We start from the raw sequence: 23,289 nt of genomic DNA, 5'->3' as shown, positions 1-23,289 counted from the left end.
TCAGACTTGGTGGGTGCTTTGATCACTCTCCAAAGAAAATTCTGATTGTGCTGGAAGCCAAGTTTGGTGAAACAGCGGGTATCGCTCTTCCAACCACCTCACTTCAGATGCAATTCCTCCGTGCAGTGCTAGGGGATATGCTCCTGATAAAGAACACTTTCACTGCCTAGCACTTGAAGCCCAAAATCCCGGCCACTTGAGTCAGTATAGATTTTGGGATGCTTCCCGTAAGAATTGAAATACTGTCCTTGCCAAACTCCAGCCTGCACCTTTACTTCTTAAAATTTTATGAAGCTATGATAAATATACATGCGAATATATATATTGAATGTGTGTTCTGCATGCTGGTTTTTTTCATGGTTTTGCTGTGCATTGAATAATTGCTGCATCCCCTATTCTTCTCAGAAGCGCCTGCATTTCAGTGATCCAAAGTAATGTATTTATTGTATCACTCCTCCTCTTTCTTTTTTGGTAGGGAGAAGGCAGAAGAGAACTTGCTAATCCGCGAGACTCAGATAAGAAATGGTAAAGAGATTTTGCGAGGTCAGGCTTGATATGATTGGCTAACACGGCTCTCAAATTATCAAAGCCCAGAGAGATGCCTTTCTCAGGAAAAGGAGAGTCTTTCTGCCGGCTGCTGGGGCTGGGTTTGGAGGGAGGGGTTGGTGTTACAGGCTGCCTTTCAGCTGGGAGCCTGGGCACCTGCAGGCTTCCTATCTTATCATGGATTAGTTTGGGATGAAGAAACCTAGCATCTTGGGTTACACTAGGCCTTGGGGGCCCACCTACTCACTAAGGTTGATGGAAGTGGGCTCTGAATGGCCCTTGCTCCTCTGGGGATGAGGTGAACACAAGCCCCTGTTTGTAGTGGGCGCTTTTTCTCAGACTGGGAAGAGAGTGGGGTCAGTGATGCCAAGATAGGGAAGGAAGAACCTTTTTAATTCTCCTCACCTCTCCTTCCCAGTGGCCGTTGGGTGGCTGAGCTTGGGCAAATGATGTCTTGGGGATACCCACCTAAGGGTTAACAAGGCAAGCAGAAAAAGTGAGTCAGTAACATAACGTGAAAGTGAACTCGAGCAGGCTGGGACTAATTTGTCATACATGCGGATCCATTGGCTTCCACATAACCCAGGGGCTCAGCCTGCCCGTTGCCCCACAATAAAAGGTAAGGGTAGCATTGTCTTTCCCATGCCTCCCTTCGCCCTTTGTCGTTAGATTTCTTGGTGGCTGCTCCGGAGCTGGGTGGCAGAATCGGAGCAATGCACATGAGGCGCTGGGGGTTTTAGCAGATTATTGTCTTCCAGCAAATTGTGTCACTTCAGCTGTGGAGTAATCTGGTGGCTCAAATCAGTGCCTTAGTCCTGGTTGTATTGAAACGAGTCCCCCATAGGCAGTTGGCAAGGGAAGGGGAAACAAGGGTGCAGGTAAGCTCCCCACTGCAGGTGGGCAGGGGACAGCTTCGCATAGCCAGGGCGGCAGAAACCAGCACATGGTTGGTCCTTCGCCATCTCAGTTACCAGTCCCCAGTGCATTAACTTGAGCTGAAGCCGAGGGTGGGTTAAGGTATAGGCTGACATATGACCTGGAGCTAGCACGCACTCGCTCTGTGCCACTGCCATGGCACGGAGGTTTCTGACAGGGCAGGTGGCTGGAGGGAGGCTGCAGCTCTCCAGTCTTCCTGGGGCAACCTGATAGCTTGTGTGCTGGAGCTGCTGGCAGCTCAGATCCACAAAGGGCCCAGGGTCAGGTTCAGAGAGAAAGGGGCTCTGTTTTTTGCTTCTTTATATTTTTCATAGTTAATTTGCTTGAAAATGCTGTGGGAAGCTGCGTGACATCTGCCAGTGGGGGTAGTGACCATTGCTTTCTTTCCAGTCACCAGTGGTTAGCTCTAGAAAAGCCTAGAGGGAGCTGGGAACCCCTCAGCCCAAAGGGGTTTGAACCAACCTCTTCCCACTCCCCCAAAATGGGCCACAACCCTTTTTTGCTTAGAGACTGTCCCAGGGCAAAAGCATGCAAGTTGCAAACGATGAGGCTTCTCTGCTCTGTGTAAACATTTGTGGAGCAGGAACCACATTCCCCTTCTCCAGGTGGGTGTTCCAACCACCACGTGAGAGAGTCCTTCCTTCGCAATTAATATTCAAATGTTTCACACAAGGCAGAACAGCTCGAGTGCCTTGGCAGCTGGGACATGCTTCAGAGTGGTGGGAGATCTGCTTCAGATCCCACTCTGGACTGAGCAGAGATGGGATGTGAACTTTTGGAACTTCCCCCTCATCTGGCAGCCCGATGAAGCCCATCCTTCACTTCCTCTTCTGTTCTTTCAAGTGCCTGCAAACAAAATGTTTCATTTGGGGAGAACGGGAGGTTTTATTCACCGCAGCAAAGGTTTGCAGTGCTAAAGAAAAAGAAAAAAAAAAAGGCTAATTTCAAATAACAATAATTTTCAGTGTTTTTATTCTGCTGCCAGACTAAATCAGGCATTTGCATTACCCTATGTCCTGCTCTGGCTGACAGCCTCCATTACAAGAAACAAATTAAGTCCTTTTCTCTGGTCCATCGTAACTGGAATGGAGGCTCACTACAGGAATGTCACACTACCCATGTGTTGCAAAGTGCCGCCATTGCTTCTTCACCTGTGTACTTCCTCTGTGTCTTGGCATCACTTTCAGTGTCGCTAGGGGAGGTAGTAGTGCTTCTGGTGGATCACCAGGGCTTTGGGTCTATAGCAAAGAGCATGTTTCTCGTTAACAGTGGCCATTGGCACTATCTTTTGCTCTTCCTGAGCCCTGAGGAGAGGAGAAGGGATAAAGAAAAGTTGTTAGTCATAACTGCTGTGGAGATAACATCCTTTCATGTTGTTGAAGGGTCCCAAGGGCCTGGCCGTGGGACATGGTGGCTGCTGTGTCAGACGGAAGAGGAGTGGAGGCAGGTCACAGAGAGCTTCAGAGAGAGGACTTCCCTTAGAGAGCGGCAGCTCTACAAACTCTTGAGTGAAGACTTCCTGCCGGAGATCTGCAACATGATTGCACAGAAGGTGAGGAGACATGACATCCTGTTTACCTCTCTTTGACCACTTCCAAGAGCGTGGACGTTTGCTGATTGAAGGACAGCTAAATCCAAGCAGCCCTCACCCCGTCCACCGCCTCCGGCCTGCAAGTGTTGTGGATGCAGGGGCTGTTTAGCTTGTGTATGGGGAGAAAGGCTCTCCCCCATGGAGCAGCAGGGCTAGAGTCGATACTTAAGGATCTGGTTCATGATTGCACGGCAGCGTACGTAGGACGGCTGAAGGGGTTACTGTCTTCAGCCATGTTCTGTGTCCCTTTTCTGCTAGCAGGGAATCTCTGTCTGCTTTTGAACTGCTGCGATTTACAGCCTAGCTTTTCTATGCAAACTGCCTGTGATTCCACTTTTACTGCCGTTTCTCAGCTGGCTCTGCTGAAGGGGCAGTGGCTGCTTTAGCTGTCCTAGCTAAGTCTGCTTGAGCTGGTATGTCAGAGCCCCAAAACACCGAAGGGTACTGTCTATCAACTGAATGTTTTCAGGTGGGACAGATTTGGAACGGGATCCTTCGGCTGGATGGCTTTGTAAAATGGGCTCTGCAGTCAGCGTGATGTTCTTGGATTCAGTTCAGTTTGCTTATTTGCTACCCTTGTAAAGCAAATAGGGATTTCATGGTCACTTCTAGCCCCCAGAGTTTCTCCTGCCAGTATCACCGATGTGCCCTAATTTCCTCCACTCTCTTTTTCCTTCCCTCAATTCTCAACCCTGTTTCAGGAGAAGCGTCTGCAGCGGACAGAGTTTTCTCCCAGGTGGATGTCTGACCATCAGCCCATCAAACCAATCAAGCAGGAGGTGAGGGGGGGTGCGAGGGGGAGGACGACGGAGGGAGGCGAGAGCAGATGCCTCCTGGGGGAAAAAATAAACCGCAGCATCGCTATTCAGTGGGAAGGAGTCATTTGAAAGTGCTTGTGCTGAAAGAGAGATGGGTGGTAATGCCCGTCAAAGGCAGGCTGACACTCGGAGTTTCTATGGCGAGCAGGGAGGTGCTGCCCTCTGGATTGCAGAGGTAACCGGCCTCGCTGCAGACTCGGGTGCAGCTGCATATGGAAATCTGCGCTCAGTCTGGGGAATTCCACTTCAATGAAAGTGCTGGCACATTCGAGGCAGTTCAAAGAAAAGTTGAAGAAGGATGAGAGGGCTAGAAGAACCGGCTTACAAAGGGAAATGACAGAAATTCAGCCAAGGGGAAAACGTGAGGCTGCAAACACATGAGGGTGTAGATAGTGCGGAGGGAGAGAAGAATGACTGATGCAGTACAGAGCGGAGCTAAGAGGGGGTCAGCTGGAAATGGAAGTCACAATTTAGGCTGTTTGAAGAAATGCTTATCAAACTGCAGCCTTGTCAACTGAAACAGCTCTTTCCGTGCCTCTTCACCCTCATCTCCTCTCCACCCCATCAGTGTAACAGTGCTGCTGCTTGCGGGTCTGTGCAGTGAACCAGACCCAGGAAAATGACTGGAGTTAAATATAACCTTTTTCTTTGGTCGCGGTTATTTTTAACATAGATCAGCTTTCCGATCCAGTTCACCACGCAGCCCCCAACAGTCACGCTGGCACAGCCAGGGGCATGGTACAGTGGAGTTGGGGGGCCTTTGAACTGGCAACTGCTACCCAAAGCAATGGGTCAGGCAACACAGGATTAGCTTTGGAGGAAAAAATTGGCTTGATTCTATCAGGCTGTGGCATAATCTCTCACTGTAGATGTAATGAAAATGTAGTTACCTGGTGTTTTGTCAAACCCTGGGAAATTAAACTGCAGGGAATATCCCACGTGAGCCAGGGTCAGGGGTTTCCGCAAAACAAAGGAGAAAGTACAGTTCCCCACAATAAATATAATTACTTAGAATAGATAAATAAAAGGAAGGAAGAACCTCTCATCATGCTGCAGATAAAAGCCTGCCAAGAGGAAAATAAGACCCCAGCAATGGTCAGTTTGGGGCCAGAATTGCTCTCTGCAAAGCCCACCATGCAGGAAGCCGAGGGACACGTGCTTGTTCACAGGCAGCAGAAATCCCAAAGGAGGAGGGGAGTGGGAAACACATGGAGCCTGAATGATGCTAATCAGTACCGCAGGTGCTCCAGGTCTGCAGCGGCAGAGGGCTGTTAATTGCTGCCTGTGGGCCAGTGAAACGTTTCCCGTGAGCGGGGGGCCCTCCCCGGCACCCGCTGCGCCGGGGCATGGGGAGCCAGCCAGCGCGAGGGTGGCGACGCTCGCGCCAGCTCCCCAGCAGGACGTGGCAGTCATCCCTGCCGCGAGGGAGCCAGGGAAGGTGCCAGCATGTCTGATGGCTTGTTTGCCGAGTGAGGGGTGGGCAGCAGGCGGCTCTGGGGGAGAAAACCTCAGCCCGGTGCAGGGGTGACCCCTTCCTCCCAACTCCGTGAGCTGGATGTTGCTTCGGTCCGAGATACAACCGCTCCGTAGGCTCCTAATCCTGCGGGGGATTTCTCAACAGGTGGTTCAGATTAGCTCCTCATTAGAGAGCTGCCTGAGCAGCACCCTCATTAGGGCAGCGCTGCGGAAACTGGAGCAGGGAAGGTTTGGAGGATGAGGGGCCGGGGCGTGTGGCTGGAGGGGGCTGGGGTGCCCGGGGCACCCGTGCCTCCTGGCCTTCTGCCCCTGAAGTCTGATACCCACTGTCTGGAGAGCAAAGCAAAAGGCAGAAGTTTGGCCCTTTCGGGGTCCCGGGTAGGGGGGGAAGGCCGATGTTGTGTCCTGGAGTGCTCTCTGGCGGAGGGAAGGAGGCGGTGATGCTGCAGTCGCAGATGCGAGGGGTGTTTTATTATCCTCCAAGTGGGGAGGAAGGTGGAGAAACATCCCTTTGCCACCTCTTTGGTCAGGAAGGAAGTTTAACATGCGTTGGGTTCTTGTTTTTATCGTTCCAATAGGCGTCTGCTTCGATCACATCTAGTAGGAGTTTACTTGTTGGTTTGCTTATTTTTTTAACCCTGAGTTGAGTACATTCATCCCCAGTGGGCTTAAGTGGAACACCAGGCAGTAGGTCCCTCTGAAAATCAGGCTATTTCTGTGTCTGAAGTGTCTCAAAGAGCCCGTGCCAGGATTGCTGCTGCCCTGCAACCGGTGCAGGGAGCAAGCGCAGTTGTTGTGAGCATCTGCTGCAGCCCTTGGTGCTCGCTACACTGTGCTTGTGGTTTCTGCTTTTCCTTTTCTTCTCTTCGTTGATCTGCTAGGATGACATCCTATTCTTTGCTTCAGATTGTCCCGTCACTTTGTCAATGCTGTATTTGTGGTGGGTTGATGTGGAACGTGCTATAGATTCTGTGTCGCGCCATTACAGTATAGGGTGCTGAGTGCACCCTGCAGGCTTGGAGAGCCCTGGTGTGAGCACTGCAGCTTGGATGTTGTGTTCACATTTCCATAGGACATGAATGGTGGAAACCATATGAATCCAGGGAAAGGGAAGGTCTGACCTGTGTACCAAGTTGAAGAAATCAGTGTGGTATGCCAGGCTGGCTTAGATCTACTGGCTGGAGAATCTAGAGGCTGATGGTCACATCCTCAATAAAATATCTTGGTGTACCAACTTCTGGTGGCTAGTTCCTGCTCACCCCTTTCTCTTCCTAACTGCTGCACAACCTGATGGTTTTTGGTTCCTACTGCAATTTAAAGATTGATCAAAAAAGTTAGGGGAAAACTGTTGGACAGTGGTCAGAATCAGTCCTGAAAAGAAGTTGTTTGCAGTGCATGAGTAGAAAATCTGATAGTAGGGCAGTTGAGAAAGGGATATGAAAAGAATCAAAAGTGGAAATGTAGAACCCGATTCTGTAGGTTCTTGACCTCTCGTACTTGGCATAGCAGTTTCAGTACTGGGCATCCTGGTGTTTGGATATTGAACACTTGGAGGAAAGGCCTGAGAGAGACAACTGGAATGATTAGGGAGCTGGAAGGACTGATTTATAAGGAAACATTTAACTTAATTACAGAACCGTGGTAGTTTTGTATAAGCGTCTGAGGAAGCCCATAAAGGCTGGAATGTGGCTGAAGAAGAGGAGAATTTATGTTCACCCAGAACAGCGTAACTAGGAATAATTGGATGGAATTGAGGGGATGAGAAATTAACTTTAGACTGAATGTGAGGAGAAGCTGGCTAACCTAAAGGCATATGGACTCACAGAATAGTTTCCCTAGGAAAGGGGTAGAAGAGTGAGGTACTAATATTTGGAGAAGATAGGCAGAATTCCCTTGTGGTAAGATTGTGCTGTGGGTTTCACCTAAGAGGATCAGCACAGAATAGTGTTTTTGCTCTCCAATCTGTCCCTAAATGCAGGATATGGTCCTAATGTCATCAAGAGTCCCATCACCCTCTCTTGGACACTTCTTCGTGGCTGTTGGTGGCTGAAGCATAATTCTCTTAATATATTGTTGCTGCTGGAGGCAGGGAGATAATACATGATGGTTGTCCACGGAGAGCTGCAGGGGAAGATTGGAGGGCAGTGCTGTGTAGAGGAAGGGGAGACAGAGGGGGAATGAGTGTACAGTGAAACCAGACAACTTTTCTAGGCATTTGTCAAAACACCCCGAGGTTCTACTTCTAGGCAATGAAACAAGGACAAAATAGTAATCATGGTGCCAGATTTTTTTTCTGGGGATTAATAATGGGCCTGGAGAAGTTGATGGTCTGAACAGCAGCCAAGGGACCCCAGCGGATTGCTAATCCTCAGGAAATGCCTTCTGCCTAAGTGGCAGTTGCTGGTTATTCCCTGAAAATGAAGGTGGAGAAAACTGTATGCACATTGTTCTTTTCCAGTTGATATTCCCTGCTGATAGGGCACACATATCTTGGTCTTGCAGAAGTCGAAGAGGTGGGAGTGGCTGGTGGATGACAAGTTTATCTGTCTTATAATTAAGTTAAGCTAATAAAGGTAATTCCACACTGCCATATACATACCTCCCACTTTATTGGAGAAATAGGAGCAGGCGATTCCTGGTCTGGGAATCCTGCAGTCTAAGTGGGATCAAACACAGCCTTGCAGCCTGCTGGCAGTGGGGAGGTGAGGAAGTAGGGCAATAAAGAGCCAGGCATCCTTGAATGAGAAAACTGGTTGGGGGACCCAGCAGGAAAACTGTCCAAACAAACAAGCAAGAGCTAGTTCAGGGGAGATTAGCACACAGAAATATGGCAGGCCTTATTTTGAATGGGAAAGGAAAACACTCCAAAAGATACGTTGATGCAAGGCTCTACCAGCCTCTTTTCCTATCCTAAGTACTTCGTGTTTTATAGCCAAGCCAGGTTTGGCGGAGTAGTCCTTTCTGCTCACGCTTGCAACTTAGGCCTCTGCTAGCTGGAACGGGTAGAGGTGTTGTGTGGGGGTGTCAACAGCCCAAATCCTTTGCCCAGAAGGGAAATACACGCGGTGCGACCCTGGCAGAGTGGCAGCTCGTCTAAGCCATTTCTTCTCCTTCCTTTGTCCCTTTCTCAGTAGGATTTCATTGCTTGACAAATAACTGTCCTTTACATGTTGCTTTTCATCCAAGAATTCATATGTACAAATCCTTTTTATTCCTTTCATTTTTTCCCCCAGCCATTCATTGTAGGTATGCTTTAATACTTGCTCAAAGTAAACCTGCCTCTGCTCAGACTTTAATAAGCCAATGCATTACAGTTTTTGGTGTACCATTTTGTTACAGGTAAACCCGAACGTGCTGAGTTCAATGGAGAAGCAGAGGCGCAGAGAGGAAGAGGAGGAGCGCCAAATCCTTATAGCAGTGCAGAAGAGGGAGCAGGAGCAGCTGCTAAAGGAGGAGAGGAAGAGAGAGATGGAGGAGAAGGTCAAAGCAGTGGAAGGTACGTGTGGCCAGTGTGAAGCAGGGATGGAAGCTTTCAAAGCCAAGATTGAGATCTTGAATTAATATCTGCCATTTGCATTCCTCCCCTGCCAGACCTGCTAAGGGGAATATCTTTTCTTGCACTTATGTCTCATAAATTGGTCTGACTGTAGCTTCTTTTCCTTTGTCTAGCTCACTTGGTGTTGGTGGCTGTTCTGTAGTGCACCCTTCAACTATGTTGTCTTCCTCAAATCATGCTTATTTTCTCCCTTGCTCGAGCTGTACTTTTTTTTTCCTGCTATTTGAGTTGTTCCTCATTTCTCTTCTGTCTCCCCACTTGCGTCCTCATGGATTTCCCTGTGTGCAGGATTAGCGGGCTTTGCTCTTGCTGAATAGCATTTGGTCCTTTTGGCCCAATGCATGATAAAAGAAGGATTCCCTTTGAGGAGAAAGGGAAGGTGACAACATGGGAGTAGCAAGAGTAGTATTTTTGTATTGCTACTGGCCTTATCAACTGGAGAACTAAAAACAAGGGGACCAGGCTAAATAGAGCATCAGAAGTGGCAACTTCAGCTGTTGGTCTTGTTTTTTCGTGGTTTTGAATTAAATGCTGATTTAAGCTGTTCTGCAAGAAACAGCTGTGTTGTGTTTAATATGTCAGATCGAGGCACAGACAGCAGGCGTCCTGCCAGTACATGTAAGCACTGGTGTCTAAGAGCAGACTTAATTTCTGACCACCTTCTCCCTGTCAGCATCCCTTATGAGGATTCCTTTATCTGCTGCTTTTCCTGCAGTGGCTGGCTGGGCTGCTGCAGTTCCAGGGAAAGGCTGAACATCTTCAGAAAACTGTGGTGGTAATGTGTGGCGGTATCAGTATCGTGAATCCTTAAGTGGATAAAGAATCAGAAAAGGGAAAAAGTTTAAGTTCATGCAAACCTTGTAAACTTTCCAAGATGAAACAGTCTGCTACCAGATGTTTGGTAGCAGACCAGATGTTATCTAAGAATAGTTTCTTTTACCTGCTTACTTTTCTAACCTTTAGAAAATCCAATTACTTGCTTGGCCTTCATATATTCCTGGTTACCAGTCCTAGCTAATCCGGTGCTTTAAACTGTGATTCATCCAGCTTCCATATCTGCCACAGATATCTGTTTCACCTTGGCAAATTGCATATTCTCTGTGCTTTAATTCTCCATCTGTATAGACAAAATTAATCCTGAAGTTCCAGAAGAGCTGCAAAGATAACTGTATCTGCAAAAAGGTCTTGTTTTGGTATAAGCCATGTCCTTTTCTGGGTAAATGCAATCACTACATCATCTGATGCAAAGGCACCAGAGCCACTCAAAGAAACTGGCATTGGATTGGGCAGTAGACTGTTTTAAGCCAATTTAGCATACATTCATACTTTTCTTGGCAGAGATGCTTTTATTTTGGTTTGTGCAGTTTCTTTCAGTTTAGTTTAAACCTGTCCCTAGTCAGTTTAGGCTGTTAGTCAGTTTAGGAGAAGTCTCCTTTTAAGCTGGTGCAAAAGCTGTTTGGAAAGGTTGTTTAAATGGCTGACTTGTTCAGTTAAATCACTCTAGTATTTTTCATCCCTAGAAACAGCAGCTATTGAGGTGAAACTTTGGCTTCTTAACCATCTTTACTTATTGACAAGCACACCCTCCATTAGCATTTACTTTCATGACAGTTCTTATGAAGGACAGAAAGTGATTTGAAAATGAAGTAATTCGTTTTGCTTGGTTCAGACTTGTTAAAACTGGACATCTGTCAACAGAGATTTTAGGGTAACAAAGATTTTCAAGTATTTTGCAGTGTGTTTGGGATTTAACATTAATTTTGTAAGGTCTTCTGTAGGGGGGTGATGTGAAACACAGGGTGAAATATCTGCTCTCTGATGAACTTCATCAGCACTTCACCTGCTTCTCGGTTTTGGACTGTATGCCTGTTTTTAGATCACGTTCCTGTTTCCAGTCTGGCATTTCACTTCCTCCCACTCCAACATGTGCCCCAGGTAGCGAGCGTCCTGCTGGGCCCATCTGTACTTCCCTGAATTTATGAGTTAAAGCAGCTTTCTAGATTTCTACCACAACAGCAGGTTAGAGTTTCCTGGTTCTCTTCCCAGATGCTGCTCCAACATTCTCTCTCACACATATGACTTCCTAGCTGTTTGAGATCCATTTTAGGGCATTGGTGAGATTTTGAAAGCTGCTGGGTAGGACTCAACCCAGGCCAAGAGCATGACAACAAGCTCTGCTAGTGATCTTTAACATCCTTTATTAATCACTTGCTGTGGTAGAGGGACCCGCCATTAATCCTGAATGAGCTCCACTCTGGTACCAGGGCTCCCTTGATTCCTGTCAGTTTACCAGGTCAGATCCTTGGCAGGCCTTGATGGATTTCTAAAATCTGCATCACCTTACCTCTTGGCTGCTGTTGCCATGAGATTTTCCTTTTGCTGCCCAAATCATCGCCTCATGTTTTACTCAGCTTTCTCACTTGGGCATCCATTACGATGTCATCTAAGTGGTGCTAATTTTACAGAAGAAGCATTAAGTGCTGAACTGTGCTTGGACAGACTCAGATAATCTCTGTTAACTGCAATTTGATGTTGGACTTCTCATCATTAAATGTTATAATAGATGCTGTTAGATTCTGTAGGGCATCTAAGATGCAAGTCCTGTCTTCCCAACTTCAGTGCTACCCAGAGTCTTCTAACAGGAAACTTGGACTTTCTTTTACCAGTCTTTGACATATCTGGCCATGGACCCCCCTGGAAATACCCACCTTGTAGCTATTCCTAGTTTTCTTGTGCCCTCAACCCCCATCCCAAGTTTGGTTTTGACTGACGGAGTAAGACAGTAAATTACTACTTTTCCAACAGAGCTGGTGCTTCTTGAGTCTTTGGCATTTTCCAAAGATGGAGCCTCTGCTAGAAGGTGTTAGCCAAGTCTCCCCCATCTTTCTTTCACTCAGGGTGTTCCCTGATGTGGCCTGTTTTCTGGGGTCTTACTCCTATAACATCTCTCCTTGAACACTACTTTCACAGAATTCTTCTCCTACAGAAAGTTGGTACAACCGCAGGTGTTTAGTAAGTCAAATGAATTCACATTTCCTATAAGAAAAAGGAAATGAGGTTCATAAGAGCCCATAAACTTTCTATTATGAAGCAATCTGTTAGCCAGCTGTCCGGTTGCAAACCACAGGTTATGTTACCAGCGTTGCTTCTTCCTGTCTCTCACCTCTTAAACCAAAGCTGTCCCAGTGGCCCTCCTGTGTGGCAGCTTGCTTGCTCTGGCTGCTGGCCATGAAGGCCTACCTGAACAATCTTCCCAAAGCTAGCCATGGTGGTGGAGGATATTAATGACCCCAGTTACTCAGTGCCACTCAGCTGGTAGAACTTCACCCTTCCCTCAGCACTGCTCTTCATCCATTTCAGTGCAAAACCAGCTGCCTTGAGTTCACCCGGCTGAGGTGAGGCATCTGAAGGATGGTAACTTAACAAGCCAGCTCTTTCCATAGTGCTGATCTATGCCTAGGTCTGTGCATTGAACAAACCATGGTCACAAATTTGTCTGGAAGCTGCCTAGGGTAGCATCTGTATCACAGTAATGCTTCAAAATCAATGATTGTAAATTCAAGAGAAAGTGAAGAGGCGTGTTGATGGTGCACTGTATTCTCACCTCCTCTGCTCCTGTGCTGTTGCTGCTCTTGCTGAAAGAACAAGAACATTTCACTGGAGTTCTTGAGAGATGCAGGACCTGCCTTCATTTTCCCTGCAAGATGTTGTTGACAAGGAGTGCTGAATGGTTTTTCACCTCTCTTCCCTCCCCACTGCAGAACGGGCCAGGAGGAGGAAGCTTCGTGAAGAGCGGGCCTGGCTGCTGGCACAGGGGAAGGAGCTCCCCCCTGAGCTTTCCCACCTGGATCCCAGTTCCCCTACCAGGGAAGAGCGAAGGACCAAGGATCTGTGAGTATGCAACTGGGCATGCAGCATATGAGTGCATTGAGGTAGTGAGTACGAGAAGGAGAGGAGTGTGATCATTCACAGGAATGAGGAGGGAGAATTGAGGTTGGAGAACAGTGAGCAATAAGCTGAGAAACATCTGGATTTGGTCCATGCTAGAGGAGTGTTTGTGATAAGGCCTGTTTGTCAGCATTATGGCACAGTGTGTGGAGTAGAAGGGAAGATGAAGTACGAGAGCATGTCTTACGTGTCCTCAGCCTGCATATTTACTGTTGCGCTTCCCATTACAGCTTTGAACTGGACGATGAGTTCACAGCCATGTACAAAGGTTAGTCCTGCCCCAGCTTTCCCCTTTGCATGACTTGCTCAAAGCAGAATACTCCTCTGGGTGTGTGTGTTTAACCGTTCACCTTTCTTTTGCTACTGCCAGTTCTAGATGTGGTAAAGGCTCACAAGGACTCTTGGCCCTTCTTGGAGCCTGTTGATGAATCGTATGCTCCCAACTACTACCAGATCATTAAGGTATGGGAAGTGGTCCCGCCATCTTGACTGATGCACTTTGTTGACTGGGATGCAGTTTTTTGGAAGTGTTTTGAAGTTTTGTGGCCTGTGTTACCCTCACAGTCAAACTGCATGACTCCAGTAGTCCCTTCTAGCCTTACAAGTCAAGGAAACCAAAGATGAGGTGCTGCCTCTCAGGAGAGCAGCCTCCACTCCCCATCCCCTCTCTGTGAGGAAGCTAGCTATGCAACTTTGTAAACCCCACTATGCTTGCTGTAACTGAAGGGACGTTTTGTTGTGTTTCAGGCCCCCATGGACATCTCTAGCATGGAGAAGAAGTTGAATGGAGGTCAGTACTGCACCAAGGAAGAATTTGTGGGCGATATGAAGACCATGTTCAGGAACTGTCTTAAGTACAATGGTGAAGGCAGTGGTAAGAGCAGTAAGATGCTAAGTTCATATATTTGCAGTGCTCAGTCAAAGCAAGCAGTGATCTTTTCCCGCTCACCAGTACTTGGTTTGTGCATATTCTCTTTCAGGGTATTTTTGGGAGGCTGGCCGAAGGAGTAGGAGCTCCTGAGTAATATGGCCTGGGGCTTTAGCGAGGTTTTTGGCACAATTTGGTCATGCTGAATTGGGGCATGGCATACCAAGGGACTCCTATGTTGGTAGATGGTGATGGTAGAACATACAAAGAGAGGAAAGTCTGTTTGTTTCTGAGCTCATTCCTTCGTATGCTTGTGTGTGTCCCTTTTTCTCATAACATCTAACACAGACTTTGAAAAGCATTGGAGTCTGGTTAGCTACCAGTGTTTGAGTACCACAGAAAAGTGAGGAATGAACTAGGCTTGTAGTCCTTTGGATGGAGAATGTAGGTTTTAAGTTCCTTGGCTATTGAATGAACAACATGAGTCTGCAAATGGGAAACCCTGGGTTTAATTGCCATGCCAGTTAAAATTCTACGTGTTGCTTAGGTAAGAAATCACTTCCCGTATGGTGGGTCATCACTGCAGACTGTGTCTCACCAGCACAGCCTTGAAAGGGAAAATAGAGCTGCCCAGCTTGTCGCTGTGGGCCCCAAGTAAAAGCATTCCTGCACTGCCACTGAGAGAGCTCTGTTTCCCCAGAAACTTCAGGGTTAGTTTAGTGGAAACAACTGGAAAGTCATTTGCTTCAAGCCCTTGTCACTAACACCTCTCACATGTCTTTTCCTTCCTATCCACTCCAATGAAAAGTAGGAGCCCCTCTGAGCAGAATTGTACTGTGGAAATGATGCAATGGGGACACTGGTGTTGGCAGTAGCTTTCGTGTCAGGGTCAGCAAGTGCTTTAGAAACTGTGCATGGATAAATATGTTTGCTGATTTTTCCTCTGTCTTGTAGCATGCAGCAGAGATTTGAATGAGTCCAAGAAAAGCCTTTGAATGTAATCAAATAGCATTGCTGGAAGTTCACATTTCTTCTCTCAGCACTCTGCTGGCTAACTCTGCAGGTCACACATCTCTGCAAGTAGAGGTGGTGCTTCTCGTAATGTAATTCTTGGCACTATGCTGGAACACTGAGTTAATGCTGACTCTGCAGGCTGTGCCGCTAATGGTACTTTGTCATGCCTCTGTGCCTGTCCTCTGGTGGGGTTACTGAACAAATCTGATGCTGCGTTGCTTATGGAGTTTAGAGAACATAAACCAAAGTTGACTAGTTAGAAACACGTCTTCCTCAAAGAAACTTTGTGGAGGGGAGATGAGTTATCTGATGGGGAAAGTCTGATGTTGCTTAATTGTTTCTCTCTATAAGGCTCTGTCCCTGATGTTGTTTGGGTTTTTTGACTGCAGAATACACCAAGATGGCTTACAACTTAGAGAGGTGTTTCCATCGAGCAATGATGAAGCACTTCCCTGGGGAAGATGGAGACACAGATGAGGAGTTTTGGATCAGAGAAGACGGGAGACGAGAGAAGAGGAGCCGGCGGACTGGCCGCTCCAGTACAGGCAGTGTTTGGACTCGGTCGCGAGACCCGGATGGACCGGGCAAGAGGCAGCAACGCCTGGAAAATGGAGGAAAACCTCCACCATATCGAGCTACTTCCAGGGCTCCTGCTTCTTCCTCCTCTTCCTCTTCCTCCTTCTCCTCGTCCTCTGCAGAGGATCCAAGTGGCAACCCAATGCAGCCTCCTCGAGAAGTGGGCCCTTCCAATGGACGAGGTTTCCCTCGCTCTCTGCAGTACGGCGGCATGCCCAGCCCTGTGCCACATCCCGGCCAGATGGTAAGGAGCAGTTTCTGCTGTTCTTCACCCATCAGGCCTGTGGAGGGAGGGAGGTAAAGGGGAATGAATCTCTCTACTGTGAAATCCCTACTGCATGGCAAGAACCTCTTCCCAGAGATTAAGGGTCAGGGCTATGCTTTCTACAACTGAAACTTTTCAGCCCTTAGATTTAAACTGATACAGTTTCAGTCTTTGCCACACTACCTGGGAACAGTCTCCTAATGTTTCCCATGGCTGGCATGCCCCCATGTGGGCTTGCACCAGCTCTGGCTCCCCCAGTTCTCTTCTTTCCTTGGACAGTTACCCCATTGTGCATGGAAAGCAGTCACATTTCCTCTTTAATCTCCAGTTTATGATGCTGAACAAGCCGGTCTTCTTTTGTCTCAATTGTTTACAGATGCCTGGTAACTTTGTGCCATCTGTGTACTACTGCATTCGTGCCTTGAGTATTTATAAAAGCAGTAAACAAAATCAAACACAAGGCCACCCTGGACTGCAGCAGTGACCTCTCTTTAGCCCAACATTTCTTCTCTGAATACCACCTGTTCTGCCTCCCCTCTGGGCTGTTCCTCACCCATCCTTCACTGCCTTTTCCATTTTAACCAATGATGTCTTGTGGTGTGGTGTATCAGCTGCTGCTCTGAGATCCAGGCTATCCCTTGCCCTGTTAGCTAGAGATCAAACAAAATTTTTAGAGCAATTCTTGTGATGCAGATAGTGGGAGGCAGTAGGAGAGCTGGAGGTAGCAAGTATTTTAAAGGAAACTCAGCATGTTCCGCCATCATCCTAGTTCCGCCATCATCCTACTTTGCATACTCTTGTGGTCCGCTCCTCTCCTTGGAGTGAACCACTGCCCCCTCCAGTCTTTTTGCTTGCTCCCAAGTAGTTGGGTGGCAAGTGAGTGTATTGCAACCTTAAGCACAGGGACGTATGGCTGGGGTGTGAGAGAGTGGCTTTGGCAGGGGAGCTGTGTCACCTCGTAGGAAGGACACTACAGGTTTTTCGTGGTATCTCCAAAAAGCCCATCTGCTCATGTGTGTGGTTCCTCCAGCCTTGGCTTCCCCTCACCTGCAGCAGCTCTACTGCTTTTCTGCGCTTCACAGATTGTTTTATTTCTTCCTCCCACACCCCGCCTCGTCCCCCAGAGACCAGCCGTGCCAGGAACGTTTGGTCCCCTGCGTGGATCGGATCCCACGAAACTGTACGGCTCGCCGCGAGTGCCTGAGCCCCACCCCGGAGACCCGGTCCAGCAGCACCAGCACTTTGCCATGCAGGTAAGAAACGCTGCAGCCAAGGGATTCAGCACCTCGGGACCTGCAGGTCTCCACCACTCCTCAGTGTGACGGCTCTCACCGAGACCCACCCTGCCTCTCTCTCTCTCTCTCTCCCCCCCCTCCTCCCCAGCCGGCCGTCGGACTGAGCGAGCACCGCGGGCACAGGCTGGCTGCCCCAGAGAAGCAGGCGTGTGCAGGACCGACCCATATCGCTGGCCTCAGCCCCCGGCCGGGCGCCCTGCAGCTGGGGCGCGTGAGCGGCCCCCCACCCGACACCGTCTACCCGCCGGCCCAGTTCCAGCAGGGCTTCCTCCCCCCGAGGCACAACGGGCCCCCCATGAGGCCACCGGAGGGCTCGGAGGTCCCCCCGGGGCACATGTACAGGCCCTACAAGTACATGAACCGCACGCACCCAGCCCTGTGGAATGGCAGCCACGGCCCTGGCAGCCAGGGCGCCGTGGGGCCGGAGGAGAAGGCGCCCATGGGGCCGGGGCCCTCGCTCCAGCCCCGCGCCCTGGGGCATATGATGGACCCCCGGGCCATGAGGGCGCCGCTGCCTCCCAGCCAGTGGACCGAGCAATCAAATTTCCTACCTCACGGGGTGCCTCCCTCAGGGTATATCAGACCGCCCGGGAAAGCCGCCGGCCAGAGGATGCCGCAGCCACCGGCCACTCTGTTTGGGGGACCGCCTCAGGTTCAAAGAGGGTGCCAGGGCGGGGACTCCATGATGGATAGCCCAGAGATGATCGCCATGCAGCAGCTGTCCTCCCGCGTGTGCCCGCCGGGTGTGCCTTACCACCCTCGCCAGCCGCCCCCGCCGCACCTCCCCGGACCCTTTCCCCAGCTGGCTCATGCTGCCTCTGCCGCCGGCATGCAACCTCCGAAACCCGTCGTGGGGAACGGGAGCTCGCAGGATCCGACCAGTCAGACCATGGAGCCGGAGAGCAACCAAGGTAACACCTCGAGAACCCGCCCGCCAAGGCAGCAGCCCCTGCCTGCAGCATTTGACCTTCCCTGCCTGCATCTGTTACCTGCATCCCCCTGCCTGCCTCCCCTTTGCTTCCTGCCAGGCATCCCTCCCGCCCGCTGCACAGCACCGCCATTTCCCGTGCCAGAGCAGACCCTCTGCCCGCTGGTGTGCGCTTGTGGGGAGGGAGCAGGAGCACCCCTAGGGCAGCTTTGTTGCTCTTGGGCTCCAAACTTGTAGGGGCCCAAAACTTAACCGTCATGCAGAGGCACAAAATCTGTCTGCAAATGTGGCTTTATTTGGATTTTTGCCACTAGAGAAGTGGAAAATATGCCCTGAGCTTCAGGCTCACCAGAGCCAATTTTAAGCAGTGGCTGAGGCTCAGCAACAAAAGCAGGGGTTTTTTTCTAGAAAATAATTAAAATCTTGATAAAACAGTTGTGGGGCACACAGTTTTTACACATACCTTTTTATTTTTTTTAATCTAAATTGGAATATATTTTCTACTCCAGCCATCACTTAGATTTTTTTAAGATTGTTTTGTTTCACTGTAGCCTGCCAGAGGTCCCCTCTGTCCCAGCTATACCTGCAAGTTATCAGTTTGCCATGGGGTGCAAATGCAAAGCATAGGCTGTGATGCTTCTAGAGCTCACTTGGAGTTAATACAAAAATTGGATCTGCAGAGAGTTAGGTAAGGAAAGAAGACATTATGTGAATAACTGGTTTAAATATACTCCTTTGAGTATATGTCAGTATGGCTTCTCCTCTGAAATGCACACGTGCCTTGTGAGCTCTCAAAATCTTCACACAACAGGACTGCCTGAAAGCCCCGAGCAGCCGTGTTAATTCAGGTGGGATGGCAGCGTGTCATGTGTGCCGTCACAAGTTTCTTTCTAGTTGAATTTCATTCATTCTAGCTGGTAAACTAGAGATCAAAAAAACCCCTTAAAAATAAAACAAACCTAAAGTAGAGATCAAAAAACCCCAGAGATCAAAAAAAAAATTTTTTTTTCATTAATTCTAGCTGGTAAACTAGAGATCAAAACCCTTGCATCTTTTATCGATCCCTCGTGTGCCTTGCACTAAGAGGAAACTCTTTCCTTGTGTGGCATTGCTTAAAAGTCATCATCGTTTAACTGTGCTGGATATAGAACAGAGACTAGGGGAGGACATTGAGTGATTGCAGGGCAGAGTAGCCGCATCTCCAAATCACAGTTGGTTAAAATATGGCTGTGATCGGCTTCACAGCATCTTGGTGTGTGGTAGCGCTTCTGCCCAAGATGTGGGCAAGTGGGGTTTGTGGATCAGAAAGGGCAACGCAGCCTGAAATCAGGCTGCCATTACCCTGACTTCTTATCTTGCTATCATGTGGACGCCACTGTGGTATTTCCCAACTCTACCTCTCCATTAGGCAGCCTCTGCACACCCATGTGTCAGATCAAACCCACGCGTGCAGTGTTACTCCAGTGGCGGTATGACTTATCAGTGGCTTGCAAACTACAGTGTGCTGTATCTTGAGGGTTCAGTCCACGTGTGGCATCTTTCCAAGAGAGGTGCAATCTCATGAGTAATTTTTAAAAGAGCTCTTTTAAAAGAAGCAGCTACTGAAAGTCACCCAACTTTGTAAAAATGCACTCCAGAATTGCTAAAGGTCTCTGAAGGGAAGACTGTGTGGTGGGTGTGGGTGGCTGCAGCCCCGCAGAAGAGTGAGTACTTACAATGGAAGGACCTTCATGGCTTTAGAAAGTCACTTCTTTTTCTCTTCTATTTGCACAAAAGTGGGATACTTTTTCCATCCAGATGTTAGGGACCTGTCAGGCAGAACTGCCCAGCAACTCTGGGTCAGCAGCAGCAGAAGATGCTGAAAGGCTACTTTGGTAGACCTGGTTAAGCTGGCAGGAATTACTCTTTGGCACGTGTGCTTTGAGTGAGCGTGAGTAGGCGTGCGTATGTGTCGGGCGGGGAGGGCCGATTTCCAAATTTAGACCGATGTGTGACTTTTTTCCCCTCTCGTTCCAGTGGAGCCACCGGCAGGCGTCGACGAGAAGGCTCAGTGCATCGGCATTCCTGACGGGGCCTACGCCAAACTCCTACCTCATCCCAAGCCCCCGCTGCCCATGGAGTGCACCAGGCGCGCCTTGCCCCCGGACGGGGAGGGGGACGGCTCCGGTGTGAAGGGCGACCTGAAGGCAGGGCAGGGCAAAGGCGCGTGGCCGGCAGAGAGCAGCTACGCCGGCGGCCCAGGCTGCGTGAGGGACCTGATGCCCGCCCCCGAGAGAGGGGGTCCCCTGCCTGAGAACGGGGCGGCGGGCGAGGGGCTGGCAGCCGGCGCCGAGGGGAAGGGGCTTGCCGCCAACCTGCTGGAGAAGCCCCTCTGTGGCGGCGGGAAGGCTCTCCCCGAAGCGGCTGTGCCTTGCATGGGGCAGGGCACCGGCCTCCCCGGTGTGGACGCCGGCTCCATGGGGGCTGCCCCCAACCAGTTCCACCCTCTCTACATGCCTGGTCTGGAATACCCGAATTCGGCTGGGCGGTACCACATCAACCCCGGCCTGCAGGGGTTCGGCCCTGTGATGGGGGGGAAGCCGCCTCCTCCCGCTTCCCACCCCCAGCATTTTCCCCCACGGGGCTTCCAGCCGAGCGGCACCCACCCCGGCGTCTTCCCCCGGTATCGGCCCCCCCAGGGCATGCCCTACCCCTACCAGCCGCAGCCTCAGCCTTCCTACCACCACTACCAGCGACCGCCCTACTACGCCTGTCCGCAGGGCTACTCGGACTGGCAGAGGCCTCTCCACCCCCAGGCCAGCCCCAGCGGGCACCCCGCCGCCCACCCGCCCCTGGCCAGACCCCCTTTCCCAGACCGGGGGTCCGCCAGTGGCTTGCAGGGCTGCGAGGCACTGAGCGCCGCCCTGGCCTCTCCCAACCGCATGGACGTAGCGAGTGCCAAAGAGGTTTCTCCGAGCGACAGGCAGGATCTGGGGCCTGAAGATGAGAAGTCCGAGGAGTCCCAGGAAAGACCGGAGAGTCCCAAAGAGTTTCTTGATTTGGACAACCACAACGCGGCCACGAAGAGGCAAAGCTCGGTGGCAGCGGGGGAGTTCCTCTACGGAGCCCCCCCACCACACCTGGGTTCGGGGATGGGATTTGGCCCGTCGGCTTTCCCTCCCCACGGGGTGATGCTGCAGACTGGCTCTCCTTACGCATCCCGACATCCCGCCAGTCATTTCCAGCCCAGGACATATGGATCGCCCATGAATCCTCACCTGTCTCATCATCCGGCCTCCGGGCAGGCCAACGGCCTCCCTCAGGAGGGACCCCTGTACCGCTGCCGAGAGGAGAATGTAGGTCACTTTCAGGCCTTGCTGATGGAGCAGAGAGGCAGTGGAGGTGGCATGGGGGTGCCACCGCAGGACTTGTATAGACCCTCGGGGTAAGACCATGTTTTCTACGAGAAGGCAAGGCGGGAGGGGGATGATGCCTGGGTGATGATAAGTGTTGGATATCCTTGAAAGGATATGGCTTGAAGTCAGAGGAGATGGCAATCGAAGTTGGAAGGCTATCAGGTGACTCTTAGGCCCTTGGAGTAAGAGGTCTCTTAAGCTGTAGTGAAAGTCTCATTGCAGCTCCTTAAAACAAGTAGCAATCATTATGATAGAGACCTGTTAGCCTGTCCCATCCATCCCCACACCAGTGCTTTGTTTTATCTGATAGTGTTTTGTTAATGTGTCATCCAGGGCTGTGCATCTCTTAATCAAATGGACTTTTGCCATTTTCTTTGCAAGAATTTTATTGCAACTTTCTCATAGTGAGGCAGAGTAGCTAACTAAAGTGGAAATTAGCCTCTTGTTACAAACTCCTTTACTTCAGTGTTGCCCCCTTTTCCCCTCCTCTGACTTTGCCCTTTGTCCCTTCGTCTCTGTCTCAGATTTCCCTCACAGAAAAGTACTTCTCACTGAGACTGTGCATATCACATTTTATTCCCGAGTGGAAAATTCTGCTACTCCGAAAATTCCCTGTTCAGATTTTATAAATGTGCTTCAACTGTTACTGTTTTGTCATAGTCCCAGCATTACAGTGCTCCTTCTAGCATTCAGGGAGCTTGGCTTACAACTAAGCCATTGGGGGAGTGGCATGGATTAAAGGTTGTGTTTTGGGGGAAAGCCAGAAAGAAGAATACACGAGATGCATGCTTGTATGCGAATGTTGTATGTATGCATTCGACAAAGTAGACGGGATTTGCTCTTGGTGTTCATGTGCTAAAACTCTCTCCATTCAACCTGGCTCCAGAATGCAAATGCATCAGGCTCAAGTTCCCTTCCCGAAGATGCCTACAGCAACCATGTCCCGGGAAGATCTGACGTCACAAAAACCATCAGCGTTGCCTCTGGATCAAGTAAGGGCTGCTAAAGAGAGCAGAGTTGAAATGCGAGTCTTTCCCTTCCCACTGGTTAAAGGAGTAAAGTATTTGATGAGAGGGGAAGCACTGGAGGAAGCTGGGAAATGAACTCCTGCTATGCAGAGGAGTTGGGGTTGTCTCTATGTCTTAGCTGACTGTAAAATGTAACCTAGGTGGACCGGCAGTGCTAGCTTTGAACTGGTTGCATGCAATCATGAGGTTATTCCTTTCTAAAGCTGCCAGTTAAAGTCTCCAACTCTTGTTCTTCCTCTTCCAGAGCTAGTCTGAGGAAGGAAGGACCTCACGAAGATGAAAGCCACACGTGATTTGGACAAGGGGGAGGAGGGGCAGGCCTTCCTCCCACCCTCCCCTCGCCCAAGCAGCATGTAGCTTCCTGGGTCCGTGGAACGTGGTGCCGCAACGGCTTTTGTGTTGGAAACCTGGAGCGGTGCTGGGCCCCAGCCAGCCAAGCAGCTGGCTCACCACCACAGGGCGAGCATCGCAAACTAGTGGCTTTCCATGACCGGAGACTGCGTCTCGTTCAGGGTTTGAGGGATTTTTTGGGTGGGGAGGGCGGGGGTGGGGGCGGAAACTTTCATTGACTGCTAAACTCAGGTATATTTTTCAGGGTGGAAGAGGACGATGATGGAATTTTACTTGTAGTATTAATGTGTGTGTTTTGGAGCTGGATCCAGTTTACAGAATTTAACCTGTTGCCTTTTTAAATAAATTTCTGTTGTTGGTGAATGTATTGTACATAACGGGGGAGGGGGTGGGCCCAGCTTGTAGTGGGCTTAGCACTGGAGGAATCCTTAACTGTTTACAATCATATCACACTGAAATCTTTCAGGATAGGGTGAGGGTTTGGGGGGAGCGGGGAGAGGTGAGGGAACGTGTGATGGATGACTTGCTGTCCTTCTTCCTGTCCTCTGCAACCGAGACACGACCTGACAGTTGGTTGACTTAATAACAGGAATTGCTCAGGAGCATAACGTGTCCTCCTCTTTCTCTTGTCTTCTTCCTCCTTCCCCTCTCACCCCCACCTCCACCCCTCTGGATCTAGGGCCTGAGTGCACTTCCAG

General features: G+C 49.8%; 1 protein-coding gene across 2 annotated transcripts in view; it reads left to right on the top strand.

Moving 5' to 3' along the window:
* LOC128142980 (chromatin remodeling regulator CECR2) overlaps positions 1–22,763 on the top strand; it is a 97,609-nt gene extending 74,846 nt beyond the window's left edge. Inside the window, exons 6-19 of one of the 2 annotated variants that reach the window (XM_052789771.1) lie at positions 476–525; positions 2,865–3,034; positions 3,775–3,852; positions 8,707–8,863; positions 12,685–12,814; positions 13,102–13,139; positions 13,242–13,333; positions 13,619–13,745; positions 15,143–15,573; positions 16,719–16,847; positions 16,978–17,800; positions 19,834–21,241; positions 22,099–22,204; positions 22,485–22,763. In XM_052789771.1, coding sequence (XP_052645731.1) covers positions 476–525; positions 2,865–3,034; positions 3,775–3,852; positions 8,707–8,863; positions 12,685–12,814; positions 13,102–13,139; positions 13,242–13,333; positions 13,619–13,745; positions 15,143–15,573; positions 16,719–16,847; positions 16,978–17,800; positions 19,834–21,241; positions 22,099–22,204; positions 22,485–22,490 — 3,745 coding nt within the window. In that variant the 3' untranslated portion in view covers positions 22,491–22,763. The remainder of the gene's footprint in view (positions 1–475; positions 526–2,864; positions 3,035–3,774; positions 3,853–8,706; positions 8,864–12,684; positions 12,815–13,101; positions 13,140–13,241; positions 13,334–13,618; positions 13,746–15,142; positions 15,574–16,718; positions 16,848–16,977; positions 17,801–19,833; positions 21,242–22,098; positions 22,205–22,484) is intronic. The other variant, XM_052789772.1, reaches the window with a different exon arrangement.
* The last annotated feature ends 526 nt before the right edge of the window (positions 22,764–23,289 follow it).

Source organism: Harpia harpyja, chromosome 6 (assembly GCF_026419915.1).
Source record: "Harpia harpyja isolate bHarHar1 chromosome 6, bHarHar1 primary haplotype, whole genome shotgun sequence".
Taxonomy (NCBI): domain Eukaryota; kingdom Metazoa; phylum Chordata; class Aves; order Accipitriformes; family Accipitridae; genus Harpia; species Harpia harpyja.
Note: the sequence above shows the minus strand (reverse complement) of the source record. Positions and strands in the feature narration are given on the sequence as shown.